We start from the raw sequence: 15,182 nt of genomic DNA, 5'->3' as shown, positions 1-15,182 counted from the left end.
AGCATGTCTACTATCTATCTATCTATCTATCTATCTCTATCTATCTGTCTGTCTGTCTGTCTATCTTCTATATATTCATGTAGCCATCATCTCTAGCTATTTTTGCCCATGTTAATTATATAATATAGTGGTATTATCATTATCAGTCAACCATATATATGAATTTATGTATCTATCACCTTTCTAGCATCTATATTATCATCTATCAATCCATCTCTCCATTGGACTACTTTTTCCAGCAAGGAAAACTGCTTTAGATACTCTCTCTTATGTATAAGGAATATTCATGAAATTCATGTTGAAAGGCTTAAAAGGAAAACAAAGGAGTCTATCTCAAACTAGTAGTAATGAATTGAATAGGGTCCCAAAAAGGCAGTTTCAAGCACTAGCTCCTGAAAACCTTGATTATGGCCTTACTTTGACATGGAGCATATGTTGATATATTTGTTAGATATCTGGAGAGGAACTCATTTTGGAGTTAGGGTGGGCTCTAAACCCAATGATAGCTATCTGTGTGAGATAATATGAGAATGGAGAGGGAGATTTAGACTCTAAATGGGATGGGTATGTGAGACATCACCAGAGAGCAAGGTGACTGTGAGGACGAAGCTAAAAAGAACTGCTAAAGGACTCTGTTTGTCACCTTACGGAGAACAGTGCCTCCCTGAGCCACAGTTTTGCTTTGTAAACTTTCCATTCCTCTGATTGCCACCATTTCTCAGATTGTCTCAGGCAGGAGGCATGACAAGAGCGTTTGTGACCCTCAGTGCAGTGTCACACCCAAGGCAGTTTCATGCTTTGCCAGCTTCCAAAACACATCCCAAACAGCTATACAGCTTCCCATAGCTCTGTAGTGAACCACATAGATTCACTTTACTCCTCTAGGAAGCAATAGCTTGCCCAGGTGTAGAGATATGGAGAGTATGCATCATTATACTAAGGATAACATAATGGCTATCCATATAAAGGAATGGCTTCCTATGAAGATTCCTTGGCACAATTATGCCAGTGGTTGACCATAATATCGAACACTTACTTATTTACTTTAATTCTGTTACAGAGTAATGAATCAACTGTCACTCAATGGCCCTGACCACAGTTACATAGTGGTAGTGAAATGTTGGCCATCCCCATTGCCAACATTATTAAAATGTCCATCCCCATTATTGAAAAGGGGATTGGGTGGCATTCAATTTGATTCTTGCATCTTAAAGCACTCTGTGTTGGGAGGTGATCTGAGTGGTGATTATTAGCATAGAGACTTTGGACATAGCATCAACGGCATGACACAGAGAAGCAGGCAGCTCACAAAGAGGTTGTTATTTCCCGAAGAATGGCCACCTGACATTGTTACACAGCAAAGTCAGTTCTTTTTTTAGGTAATTTGTTGGCTACCCTGAAAGCGTAGGGGTATGGCTGCTTCACGAATGAGAGCAGCAAGCTGGTCAGTAGTGAGAAACAAGCAATAAACGAGCAAGTCACAGGAGAAGCAGGAAAGGAACGAGAGCCAAAAAGCAGACAGGGTGTAACAATGGCAAACCAGAGGACGCAGACCGGAGAAATGCAGACACTGAGGGGCTAAGATGGTAGGGGAAGGTTCACACCGAATTAATTTTTGGGGGTGGCTAGCTTGGCCTGGGTACTACTGCTAGCTCCCAGGAAACGTGCAACTCATATTACATAGGTGCTATAGTAGAGGAATGTTCCACATGTGTAACGCTGGCCAACAAAACAGACACTGCCCAACTGTGCAATTGTTAATAGCTACCTAGCAGGGAGTCTGGAAGCCAGAATGCAAGTCGTAAGTCTGTTGGCACTTGCCACGAGTTCATGCTTATTTAATAATGCATCCACGCTGAAGCTTCCATACCTTTTAGTCCAAATTGCCCACTTGGCTTCACACTGACTATCGTATGCTTTAAAACAGATGTTGAGGACAGAGGCACCTGGCTTCAGCCAAGTCTTATAGTCACTAGTGATTGACTTTGTGCACAGCAGAAGTATGGTAATCCTTAGACTCCACTATTTATAGCCTCCCCTCGGAGACCAGAAGCAGGCAGAGGCCCAAAGAATGACAATAATTTCATTTGCATCACAAAATAAAATTTTTAGCAGAGAACCATATTTTAAAGAGTGTTGCAAATGAGGCAAAGGCACCATACCAACTGTTAGAAGAAGTGTGCCATTCACTGTGACAGACCCATGCAAGGGGAGTCCCCCATAACTGCAGCTGCTTACAAACTACAACATATTTGTAGCTTAAGATGTAGTAGGAAATTAATTGATTCATATCCCTGGAGCTCTGAAGTTTGCCACTGTAGTAAAACAAGCTTTTCCTTCATATCTGGTGCATACCTCAACTGTCTACTTTTCTCTTAAGTGAATAGATGATCCTGGTTCTTAAACATTTTTCTTTTACACAAACATGCTACAATGCAGATTTGCACCTCAGGAGACAACAGAAAGAACTTACCTGTCTACCCAGAACGAGCAGGGTGATGAAGAATATAGAGAGGGACACGGAGCCCATGGTCTTCAGGTCTTTCCAAATGCCTGGTCTATTGAAAAAACACACACACACACACATACACACAAACCAACAGGGAGATAGACAGATGGACAGACAGATCACAACACCACACAACATGCATACAAGACTTAGAATCCCAGTACTGACAAACTTCGGAATCCCCAGTGCATTTCCAGATTCCATCCCAGCCAAGTACACATTTCAAATATATCACAAACCCCAATTTGCATAAAGACAACAAAAATTAGGTCCACATGTCGAGGACACAGGAAATAGAAATATGTGCAAATTAATACTTTGACTTTGCACTGAGCTGTAGCAGACATTGCAGGAGGGACTTGCAGAAAGCTAATCCATTCTACCAATGCTCATGGATCGAGATGGATAATTGGATATATGGTTTCTTTGGTGTTTTCATTATTGCTCTCAGAAGGAGACAGTATTTTTTAAATTACTGACTGTCTGAGGCATAAAAATGAAATACAGAACTTCTACAAGGCTCTCTACTTGTGACAGGTGCAGTTCTATGTATTATTGTTCTAGCTGATTGCACAGTCCCAGTACATTACGGAATCGCAGATACAGGAATCCCATTCATGGCCAATCAGCCCCCAGCTCCAGGGGAACAGGGTCAGTCTGTTGCTGAGCTGGGCTGGGCCTTATGTTCTCACTACAGCAGTCACGGCAGTGACTCCCAGCACATTGCAATTAATGCAAGGAGGCAGCGACTGCAATTCTTGGCAGTGTTGAGCATTTTCTGGCAAGCACCTTTCCCATGTTCAAGTATAAGGAAGATCTGAGAAACCCTGGGTAATTGTCCTAGATGCTGTCACATGAACAGGCAATCACTTTCTTCATTATTTAAATCCTGCTTTGTGAGTTTCCAGTTTTCCCACTCAAGGTTCAAGGGCAAGTGGGATGCTAAGATTTAGCTCAGTGGGCTCTGGAGTAGCCTGGACTTTAACTGTGAGCTGAGGGGCTTTGGAAAAGTCCTTGCAAATGTCACCATCCTCATCTGTCAAAGGGGATTTAAGTGCCAATCTTATGGGCCATTCTGGATGCCCGGCACTCAGACTGACCCACAGCACTCTCTTTGCAAACAGCACTGGTGATTTCCACTATTAAGTTCAGGGTGACATCAAATATGCACACACCCAGCACACAGACTGACCCACAACACACTCTTCCCAGATGGCCCTGTTGATTTCAGTATAAGTAATCACCAATAGAAGGGAAATGGCTAGAAAACTGGAGAGAACAGAGATCATTAAATTTCAGGTAGAGAGAAAAGTGTGAACGGTAAAGAAGGCTGGATTTCTGAGGGAATCCCTCATCCCCAATGACTTAAACTCCAAGCCTCAGAACTCTCCAGAAAGACAGGTGCACATTTCTGCTCCTCCCTCTGGATCACACCTGCTGTGGCTGTTGAGAGGCTGCACTCATCTACCATGAGATGGTTCCCGTCTCTCCAAGAATTGTGAGAAGGGCACAAGGCTGCTTCTGTATTTCGCTGGAGCTGATTTTAGGACATGGAATCCTTCTTAGCTTCAGGCAAATGTCTCTAACGGCAGTTTAAATGGCTGGGGAAAAGCAGATATCTAATAACAATGGTGACATCAGTGAATTTTAAATTCACTTCTTTTCTCCACAGTAGCCACACATACACTCTGATGGGTGGTTAATAAGAGCAGCACAGCCACCATCCCTGGAAGGTGCATGCTGAGCTTTGCATGCTCCTGTTATCTAGAGCTTTGCAAGCCAGGGACAGAGCTTGGAATCACAGTCCCCTTCTCCTGGAGCACCAAACTGAGAACAAAAAGCTAAGTACACAGGTTAGAGTTTTGTGGTAGTTTTGTCAGTGACATAAAACAGACTCAATTCCGTATTGATTGCCAGGTAAAAGACCAATAGCCTCAAGTACATCGAGTCATTGAGTCAGGCAGGGCCTTTTATGAATTCAGAACTTGGTTAGGTTTCCATTTAACATATAGAAAGTTCACATAACAAAGCCACTGGGGATGACATTCTGGGGATGCTTCATACTAATGCCCCATGAGTGAGGCAGCAGGGGAAGGGGCTGACACCGTAGTCCCCCCTGCCATTCATGTCTTCCATACGATTTAAGACAGCAGTGAACTGGGAGTAGGACATTGGGAAGGCAGCAAAGGGAAGGTTCTCCTTGTTGGACTTGGCAGTTACAAAATCAGACCTCACTGAACCTTACAAAAAGCAGCACACAGCAGAGTTCTGTGTGCCAGTAGGTGGAATCCCTTTTTCTGTTGCAAAATTCCCTGTGTCCTTCAGGAACACTTTCTCCAAAAGTTCTCTAAAAAACATCTTTTTATTGAGTAAGCAGAAAGCATTGTCAACTGGTACTGTTGGCTGCCTCATGAGAGGACACTTTCAGAAAAATGATGCTGAGACCCTTGACATCTGAAAGCCAGATTGTCCACAGGAAGATCCAGTCTTGGGTCACTCTGCTGGTCAAGAGCACATCAATGGGGCGGGCAGGACGAGGTGCAGATAAGATAAAGTCCTGGATGTACTCCTGACAGGTTAGTCCACTGACCACTCCCCCAGTTTCCCCCTGCAGCTGCGGCAAAGGCATAGTCACCAAGTGGCAAACCACAGAAATGTGCTGTTCCCAGTTTTGGAAGCTTGGAGGCTGAAGGCAAGCTTGCTTGGAGCCATATTCCTCTGAAACCCAGAGGCTCTTCCTCATCTTGTTCCAGCTTCTGGCAGCTTGCTGTCCACCTTCGGTGCTCTTTGGCTTGCTGATGTGTGTTGTCACCCCAGGGTCTGACTTCATCATCACTAGGCGACCTCAAGTGTCTGTGTCTGTCTCTTCACACGGTCACGGCCTCAAAGGACTACAGTCATTCTGGGCTAGGGACCCACCTTCCTCTCGTTTGGCCTCATTTTACCATAAGCTCACATTTTGAGGTTTTGAGAATTAAAATGTCGACGAATTTTTCATGTGTGTGTATGTGTGTGTGGTGAAGACAGTATCATAATTTGAATCATTGAATGGGTTCAGCCACTTATACAAAATGATAGTTCTCACTCTTCCAACTCATTCTTTCTTTGTTTCTTTGCCATCCCCTCTCTTCTCTTCTCTCTCTCTCTCTCTCTCTCTCTCTCTCTCTCTCTCTCTCTCTCTCTCTCTCTATCTCTCACCCACCATGAAGATTAAAGCCTCCTTGATCTCCTGTGGTTGGGTGGTGGGGTATCAGGTGTCAAAACTGTTGAATTATGAAGGCAGGAGACTGCAGCTAGGGTAACTGGAAACATTTGTAACATTATGCTTTCTTTCTCTCCATGTTAGCCTCTGGGGACTTGGGCCCCACACATGCCTGTAGTCATACACAAATGAGCAACTAGATGACCATCTGCCCGAAGCTGCTAATAAGCAATTATCCTGACCCCCAGGGTTCAAGAAGCCAAATGTACAAAATGCCCTGGTTAGTGGGGGGTGAGAGAGATGGAGGTATCGCTGAGTGAACTAGTCTCTACCCCCAAAAGGCCAACTACTCTGACCAGGTACACAGAATACTGTCATTATTCAGGAGAAAATGTAACCTGGGCACATGGACACCAGCACGATCTCATGGATGCAGGAGATGCTCCCTGGATATTCAGGGAAAAGTGACCTTGAAGACTAAAGCTGCTCCCAGATGTTGCACTGAAAACAGAGGCTGGGGTTAAAGGGAACCTTAAGGGTTAACATGACAGGGGATGGAAGCTGATAAGAGGAGGGACGTGGCTGTGGGTGTGTGACCACAGCTGGCTATCCACCCCCACCTGAACCCTTGGTGGACATGTATGACACTTCTGTCTCTGTATTCTTGCTTCTACTGCAGCTGATTCTACCTAGAAGCTTCTGTCTCTGAAGCCATGATATGGACAAGGATCTAAATCTGAAGTATCCAAGAAAAGCTGCAGCTACGTCTTGGCAGCTGCATTAACTCTCTGACATGGTACAGCAACGAGTTAATCATGTAGATGTGAAAACAACGAGATAATTGGAGCAGTTGACAGCACTTGAGACACCTGTAAGGTTGGAGGGCGCTGACACTCGCCCAGTGACTAGCAGCTAGCTGACAGTCAAGAGAACCAGTAACGAAGCACAGATCAGAGATGGATACAAAGGTGCTTCACCAACCCTGAACTGGGAGGGTACGAAATGAACAGACAAAAGTATCCAATGGCTTTTCCTTTCTTGGAAACTTTTCCACTCCAGGAAATTCCTTTCACTTTTCTCAGGTTCCTGGTGTCTGGGATAACTCAGAGGTCTTCTTGCTAGGGCTCTGGTCTGGAGCTACAACTCATAAAGAAGAGGCCAGCGGACCAGGGTTGTAGCTCAGTGGCAGAGAGGTTAGCAACTTCAAGGTCCTGCATTTCTGTCCATCAACACACACTCTTCATACAGGCGCACGCGCGCACACACACACACACACACACACACAGACACACACACACACACGCACACACAGCAGCAGCAAAGAGATAATGCTTCCACCCATAACCTACCCACATAGCACTCATGGCTCCCAGCTGACTTATCATTTGACATTTAGTTTATTAGCTGTCTCTTTACTACACCATTGCATTAGGACATACTTATCAGGCTCTGGCAACATTTTGAGTCCTCAGGAAACTTTGATGCCAAATTAGGAAAAAAAAGCTTGGCACATCAATGTCATGAGGGTGAATCTTTCTGCCTCTTACTTAAAAGCTGTGAAGCGAATGACAGGGCCAGAAGTCACCACTACCCAGAACTGAATGTAAAAGTGCATCCCAGAAAACATGCTAGAGTCAAATGAGAAACAAACAAAACAAAACAAAACAAAACAAAACAAAACAAAACAAAAAGACAGCCCCATGCCCTGTCAGAGCACTGTCATGTCAGTATGGACATGAGGGCCAGGGAGCATGGTGGTGCTCTGCCAGCTGCTGCAGGGAGGTGGCGTACTGGCTACGTATGACATGACAGTCCTTTTGTACTCTCCTCCGCACCCTGAGTCACCCAGTGACTTTATCTGGGTGTGCCAATGGTGGGAGGCATGATGACAACAGTTTGGCTAGGGTTGCTGCATGCCTTATAAACAGTGCTCGATAACAGTCCTGATGTCATAGGGACAGGTGGCTTTTTAGAAAGACACAATATTATACTGCTGCTAACTGGAAGGAGGTAACGAGGGATGCTTGGAGAGTGCCCTGGAGGCAGCTATAGGTCAGAAGGGATAAAAACTCGGCGGGAGAGGCAGTGGCCTGTCCATTACCACAGTGCTAGAGATACTGATGCACTGTGATCAATTCTGGGCTCTCTGTATAGAGAAGAGTGATAGTCATTGGAAAGCAGATGCACACAACGGGATCTGGTACCATGGGGCTGTGCCCAGCTTTAGCATCCAATTTGAAGAGTGGACCATCAGAATTCTATTCTGCAGAGTCTGTGGGAACAGGCTTGCTTCCCTACCCTTCACCCAAACAAAAGAAGCTTAAAAATGGAATGTTCTTCCAGATGAGTCCAAACCGGAATGTGCTCTGCTTCAGGTGGAGAAGATGGCTGCATCTTACAGAAGGATAGTGTGGCATAGATTGGACAGCTAGGGTTTCCTCCTTACACTGCTTTGCTGGAGCATCAGACAGCACAGCACATGTTCTTTACCTTTGGAAGATGACAGAGAAATAGGCAAGGCTGGGGAAATTGAGTATCAAATTTCAAAGTAATTTAAAAGAATTTCAAAATCAACTTGGACATATTAGAATACGTTCTAATGAAAAGAATGGAGACCTTAAATAGATTGTAGGTGTTTCGAACACCCACCACTATCTACAGAAGGGCAGATGTGAGGGTCTCCCTGTTTTTCCTCTGCATGATGACTTCCTCAATTCTTTCTTGAGACTTTCAACTAGTTCAGCATCTCCTGATCCTAAGTTGAACAAGATATAGCAATGCCAAGTTGTAGACACTGAGATTATCAAGAGGTGTAGGAAAGACGAGGAAAGCAGAGACATTCCACCTGGAGGGTCTGGACTCTTCCCTCTTAGTGATGCTGGTTTGAGCCCCTCCACCAGGATCCTGGAAGGAGAGCTGATGCTGAATTCGGAAAGGTGAACCTACACAGCTATATCTGGAAATCACAATTCAAATTTTCAGAAGATGAGCCAGGTGTGGTGCTGCACACCTTTAATCCTAGCATTTAGAAGGCAGAGGCAGGTGGATCTTTGAGTTATAGGCCAGCCTGGTCTACATAGTGAGTTCTAGAACAGCCAAGGTTACACAAAGAAACACTGTCTTGAAAAAAAAAAACCTAAACTGCCAGCCAACCAGTCAGCCAACCAACTAACCAACCAGCCAGCCAACCATCCAAGCAACCAACCAAACAAAAACTTGCAGAAGATGATAAGATCTGAATGTGTCTGCTGCTGTGCATTCATGTGCTGTGCCACCCAGAAAACATTTATATACCCCATTCCACATTTGCCACAGTGGGTGAGTCTACAGAACTCCTTCTTGGTTCCTCTTTTGGAACTCCTTACCATTCATGCCTCTCCAGAAAAAAAACAAAAAAGGCTCACATCTGCTCTTCCAGTAGGGTTACCTAATGGCTGGTGCACATAAATGATAACTCCTGCATCTTAAAACTCAGTTCTTCAAGAGAAGATGTTCATAAAAAGTCCCGATGGCACTTTGTAGATTCTGCAGTCAGCCTGCATCACAAGAAGTAATGAGGCAAAAGTACTTCCCCCAGCTGTCAGTGCCCTCAACATCATCTTGAGGAACACTCGGTGGCCCAGCAGCATTGGCGAAGAACTCTGGAAGAAAGTGCCTGCTTTCTTGTCTAGGAACTGGCATGGACATGTTCTTGCAGACAGTATGTAGGGCAGATGAATAAACGCAGAGATATGGGAACAACTTATTCTGCACCTTTCAAACACATCCTTCACCACAAGGCAACACAGAAGAAGCAATTATTGCTGGTGCTGGGATGCTGCTGGCCTGCCACGAATGGATTGTTAACAGCACACTCACCCTGTGTCATCTTATTTTCCTCCTGAAGAATCTGGCCACATTCATGAATTGGTAATGACACCTTTGATGTCATCTTATGAATTATTCAATGATCTGAAGCTTTCCTAGTGCTGACTTCTGCTTTCTTTGCTAGCCCTCTTGGAAAAAGAGAGTCCAGAAGAGGAGGGGGACAACTCCATTGATTTGCTCTGTCCTGTTCAGAACTTCTCTTTGTACTGTCTTTATCATGATCAATGTCAAATTTGGCTTGAAAGGCTGCTCACCAGGCCATGATGAACCATGCTGGTCGGTCACACTGCAAACTGCTTTCATTTGCTGGCACTGTCTTTAAACAGAAACGGTCTTTCTCCAAACTCTCTTTTGAGTGACCAGACCTCTAGGAGCTACAGAAGCAGGAAGTAGCTGAGGGGGAGACTTCATTTTTGACAGTGTTTGAAATATTCATATTGTTTGGAACACATCCTGATTGTATTTCATTTATTCAGCACCAAGAACATGCCAGGCACTGTAGTAGGCACAGCAGTGTTCTTGGGTCTCTTTTTGCTTGATTTAATAGAATTAACACCCCCCCAAGACTGTGTATGTATGTGCATGTGTGTGTGTGTCTGCATATCTGTATCTGTCTGTGTGACTGTGTAGGTATGCGTGTATATGTGTATATCTGTCTGTGTGAGTGTGTATCTGTCTGTGTGAGTGTGTGTATCTATTAGAGTGTGTGTGTGGGAAAAAGAGAGAGGGAGAGAGAGAGGAAAGAGAGAGAGAAGAAAGAAAGAGAGAGCAGGGCAATAAATCAAACACCATGTTCAATTTATTAAGGATGGAAATGTCAACCTTCATTTACAGGGTGGGAACACGACAAAAGACACTGGCTGTGTGGCATACCTTTAGAGTGAGGGCTGGACCGGCAAGGTAGGCCTCCTGAAAGCATTCAAGGGCAGAGAGGAGCAATCCCAGAAGCCTCCTTGGAGGGGAAGGATGCTGACTATCATGTTCAAGCTGTGGTATCAAGTGTGTAGGTGCAAGGAAATAGAGAATGAGAGGGGAATGAGGACACAATGCCTAAAATAGGTATAGGAAGGGACATGGCCAAGTGGACTGCAGCAGCACGCTGGCTCTAGCAGAGTGCCTGTACTGGCTGGTCATCTCTAAGCCAGTTCCTTCCTGGAATGGCATTTCGGGTTCTGGGATTTGAAGATGTTTACTCTCCAGGTGGCAGGACTGGACAGCATGCTTGCAAATGCGTCCCACTTTCATCAATAACTATCATATCATATCATATCATATCATATCATATCAGCAACCTATCCTATCCTATACTACCCTATCGGGGTCAATAAAGTGTGGGTAGATCTTTCCCACACAGACTTAGCTTTGGAAGCTCAGGAAACGGGGAAACATGAATGCTGGGGTGAGGTAGAGACACTGGAGCAACACTAAGCTACTCTTAGGGGCCTCCTTAGGCTGGTGTTAGACAACATTGTTAAGCGGGTGCAGTTTGCTCTCTGTTCCACGCTTCTAAACTTCTCCTTCAGCAGAGGAATATACTTGGGGGTGAAAAAATCCCCCAGATCCTACAGATATCTTTCAGAGAAGGGACAGATCCTCCTGAAGGAGATTCTGAACTGGGCAGTAGACGCAGCCCCTGCAGAGGACGCTGGCTCCCACTAGACATCACTATAGGTGTGAGGTCACTGGAATTCCAAAGCAAGTGCAAAGGTCTTTAGAAGAGCAAAGACACTCCACAAGCACCTAGCAACCACTTTGCCACTGCTGGGGCCTCTCAGAGGTTGTGTCTCTTCAAGGGCTTCTTCCCATCCCCAGGAACAATAATGTCCCCATCCAAAGCTTTATAATCTCATTTCCCTGTTTGCTTCAAATGTGTAATGTATCTCAGCACTTTAAATTTAATAAAGGGAAATTTAATAGGTCCATCAGTTGTATGCAAAAATCAGCAATGTTCTATTTATTTAGGAAAGCGATCCAGGTTCACTGGCTACAGCAGAGAGATAATAAAGCATGCTTCGCTGGGGATTTTAAGAATTTATAGGAAAATTAACTTCTGGTTTCATTCTCATCTTCGAGAAGGAATAATAACGTTCCCTTAATATAGTTATGCATTTCTGCAACTTTATGCCTTCAGCTTGATTACAGATTATCGGGTTTCACAGTATGGGGAAAATTAAATTAGGTGATGAGAACAGCTGCAGCCATGTTTCTGAAAGTGTTTGTATTGATAAGAAATGTTTGGGAAGGTGGCTTCCTTGTGCACATGGAGAAAAGGCCACACAGAAACCACCTTTCTGGGTCAACATTTCTATGCACGTATTTGAGGACTCTCTCTCTCTCTCTCTCTCTATATATATATATATATATATACATATATATGTATGTATGTACATATGTATGCATACACACACACACACACACACACACACATATATATATATATGTTATATGTACAGGGTTAGAAAGGGCTAGAGATATAGCTCAGTGATAGAGCACTTGCCTGGGATGTACAAGGCCCTGGTTTAGAACACTGGAAAAAAAAACCCAAATGGAGAAATCCTATGGAAGAAAAGACAAATAACTCAGAAAATTCCTTATATGTATATAAACCAATGCTTGGTGGAAACGTCTTGCTATTGAGATGTGAAATAGATAGTATGATAATTAAAATGTTCTCTTTCAAGCAGTGATCAAATATTCTTTAGATGCTTCTGGAAAAAAATGTGATAACAGAAAACTTTCCCAAACATGACTTTGCCAACAAATGGATGCTTTTGTGTGATAACAGTGATAAAATCCTCTGACGGGATATATTTATGCTTCTGATCCTGAGGGTGGAAAATTCAACAGGACTGCATTTGTCTTGGGAGTCAGATTTTTTCACAGAGCGAAATAAGTTTCCAGGTTTGACCTTTTCTCTCTATACAGTGGTATTTAGGAAAACTCTACAAAGAATCCTCACACCATGACTTGTGAAAATAATTACTTATTTCCTTTACTACTTTTTCTTCTGAACCAAATAACATTTTGTCTTCCAATCTTCTCCTGGGGAAAGCTGGTGATATCTGGGCACGTGTTTGGTTGCTGTGAGCTGCTATGGAAAGATTGTGACTTGTATGCAGAGGGATGGAATGCTGAAGTGGCATTATATCCCCACCATATGTTGGACAACTCCATGGCAGAGAACAGCTCAGGCAAAATGTTAATAGGGCTGAGACAGGGACCCCTGGAAGGCTGCCACAACATAGTTTCCATTAAGCGGGCATGATGTTACCTATCTGTCATGCTATGCCAGCCACCGGAATGCCTGAAGTGTGAGGATCACTTTAGATCAAGAGCGCAAGTCCACCCTGAGCAACATAGGGAGATGGGGAGGGGGAAGGGCACAATGGGGGGAGGCAGGTTTCATATTATACAAATCCTCTCTTTAAGGTACTCCATTCTCTACATGCATTTCTCAATATACAGTCTATGTTATCAATAATGAAAACACATCTCACCTTCCTGATCCATCATTTCAAAGACACTCTCACTGTGATTACTGACAGCAGCAGTTTTGATAATTTTCACTGACCATAAGATCAAAATTGCCATGGATGAGCTAGGCACATGATCAGAGACGGGAAGGGTCCACTCACCTCTGGAATAGGACCTGGCTGTACGCATCCAGGACATGGGCATGGCTGTGGAGCAGAATGGTGTTGTAGCCCACGAGTGCCACCATCATGATCAACATTTTTAACTCATAGTTCACCCTCAGGAAGACAGAGCAGGAGATCAAGCCCAGGATGCAGCTGTATATGAAGTACTGTGACAGGAAAACAAGACAGAAAGAAAAGCATTTAGGATCGCTAAGAAATCCTAACCAGTTCAGTCCAGGGACAGCAGCCAACAGTTGTCCCATCCACATGAAGGCCTGCTGAGGAGTCAGGCATTCATCTCTTCCCTCTGACCTGAAGGTTCATGGATGAGTGTGTTTGCTTCATGAGATTCTAAAACGATCTGGCATAACAAAAAGAAATTTAAAAAAACCTATGTTGCCAAACACTTCAGAAAAAGTAAAACTACCAAAACTGAAGACATGTTATGCAGAAATTGAATTTTATTTCTTGAAAATATAGTGTGACACTGTGCACATTTATGAAATTTTTAGAAATGATACTTGGTAGAATTTCTCTTGGGCTTATCAATTTGTTGATTCATGAAAGTGATTCACAAATCAAGGCAAATAATGCCATTAAAAGCACCATACTGCCAGACATTTTATTAAAAGAGAATGTATATATCAGAGTAGACCCTAAGGATTTAGGCTGAGAGCTTGGGCCATGGAAACACTTGAATTTGGACAGGTGCCATAAGAAATTTAAAGCATGGAGTGTAGGATGGTGGCACATTGCATCTCGGTCTACAGAAATCTGTAGGCCTGCCTACTTCCTTGACCATCTCCTCTCTGTCTGTCATATTTAGGCAGACCTCAGAGAGCCCTGCATTCAGCCTGCTTCTATCACTCATTAGTGCAGTGACTTTTGGCTGGTAATGTAACTGCCAAAATCTCAGCATCTTCACTGAACAGTGGGGGTCATGATACCATTCTTACAGATCACTGAGAAGAACAGATGCAGAAAGCGTAGAGTCCAAGCCCTCCAGCGGAGACAGACTTGCCAAAGGGGAAGGTTACTATTTCTGAATGCTTTCTGTTGCTGCATTGTGGATATTTTTAGAACAAGGTGCTGGATTTCTATTTGAGCATTTTCAGGACAGGAAGAGCAAGGAAGAAAGGTTGAGCATTTCAGCTCAGTGGATTGGGCTGGTTCAGCAGGCATCCAGTTGTTATTTCATCACAGTGACACATCATTTGTGAACTCATGCCTCAGCTGAGCCATTCCCATGAAGCTACATGGAAGGTTACTGATGTGAGCTCATGAGTTCCTGTTCTCAGGGAAGAAGAAAAGTTGGAAAAAGAAGTTGCAGTGGCCATAGAGCAAGGTTCTGCTTTGTTATAGGTACCCAACCGAATGGAGGAATCATCCAGGCATTAGGGCAAATGCTTTTTTGAGGAGAACTTGCATTTCACATTCCTATTTTGAAGGGGCCAGCAGTTCCAACCCAACAATACAAATGTGTCATTGTGTCAGAAGTTACAGTTTTCTTTGCATGAGAGTGATGCTGGGCAGTCACTCTCCACTGAGGATGGCAGGGTCTTGTAAGGTAATGAGTGTTGTAAGCATAAACTGTTGATCAGTGATTACTAATGTTGGTTCTCCACTGCTCTGACCCACCACAGAACAGAAAGAGTCAAAGAGCCATGATGAGAATATTCAGGCCATTGTGACCAAATGAAGCAAGAGAAAGGTGAACAGTTAAGTAACAAAATCTTTCTCACCTTATAGTGGGTTTCGAAATCAGTCCAGATTACATCTTAGGTAATTTGTCAAGCAAGCCTTAGGGGCCTTCTGAGGACCCACAGATACAATGTGCTTCTGCACTGTTTTGCCTAGGCTAGCCCCTTTGTGGATCATCAACTCTGTAGGTGAGCTTCAAGAGATCTAGACAGAGTGTTGATAGTAATTTGATAGAATTAATTTGGTTCATTTGAAACTAAATGAA

At 43.8% G+C, this 15,182-nt stretch overlaps 1 protein-coding gene across 2 annotated transcripts in view; it reads right to left on the bottom strand.

Moving 5' to 3' along the window:
- Positions 1 to 15,182, bottom strand: part of Adcy2 (adenylate cyclase 2) — a 368,926-nt gene that overhangs the window by 30,081 nt on the left and 323,663 nt on the right. Inside the window, exons 18-19 of one of the 2 annotated variants that reach the window (XM_021641274.2) lie at positions 13,214 to 13,383; positions 2,474 to 2,558 (exon numbers count right to left, since the gene is read on the bottom strand). In XM_021641274.2, coding sequence (XP_021496949.2) covers positions 2,474 to 2,558; positions 13,214 to 13,383 — 255 coding nt within the window. The remainder of the gene's footprint in view (positions 1 to 2,473; positions 2,559 to 13,213; positions 13,384 to 15,182) is intronic. The other variant, XM_060380366.1, reaches the window with a different exon arrangement.

Source organism: Meriones unguiculatus, chromosome 3 (genome assembly GCF_030254825.1).
Source record: "Meriones unguiculatus strain TT.TT164.6M chromosome 3, Bangor_MerUng_6.1, whole genome shotgun sequence".
In the NCBI taxonomy this organism is placed as follows: domain Eukaryota; kingdom Metazoa; phylum Chordata; class Mammalia; order Rodentia; family Muridae; genus Meriones; species Meriones unguiculatus.
This window is presented reverse-complemented; position numbering and strand designations above follow the sequence as displayed.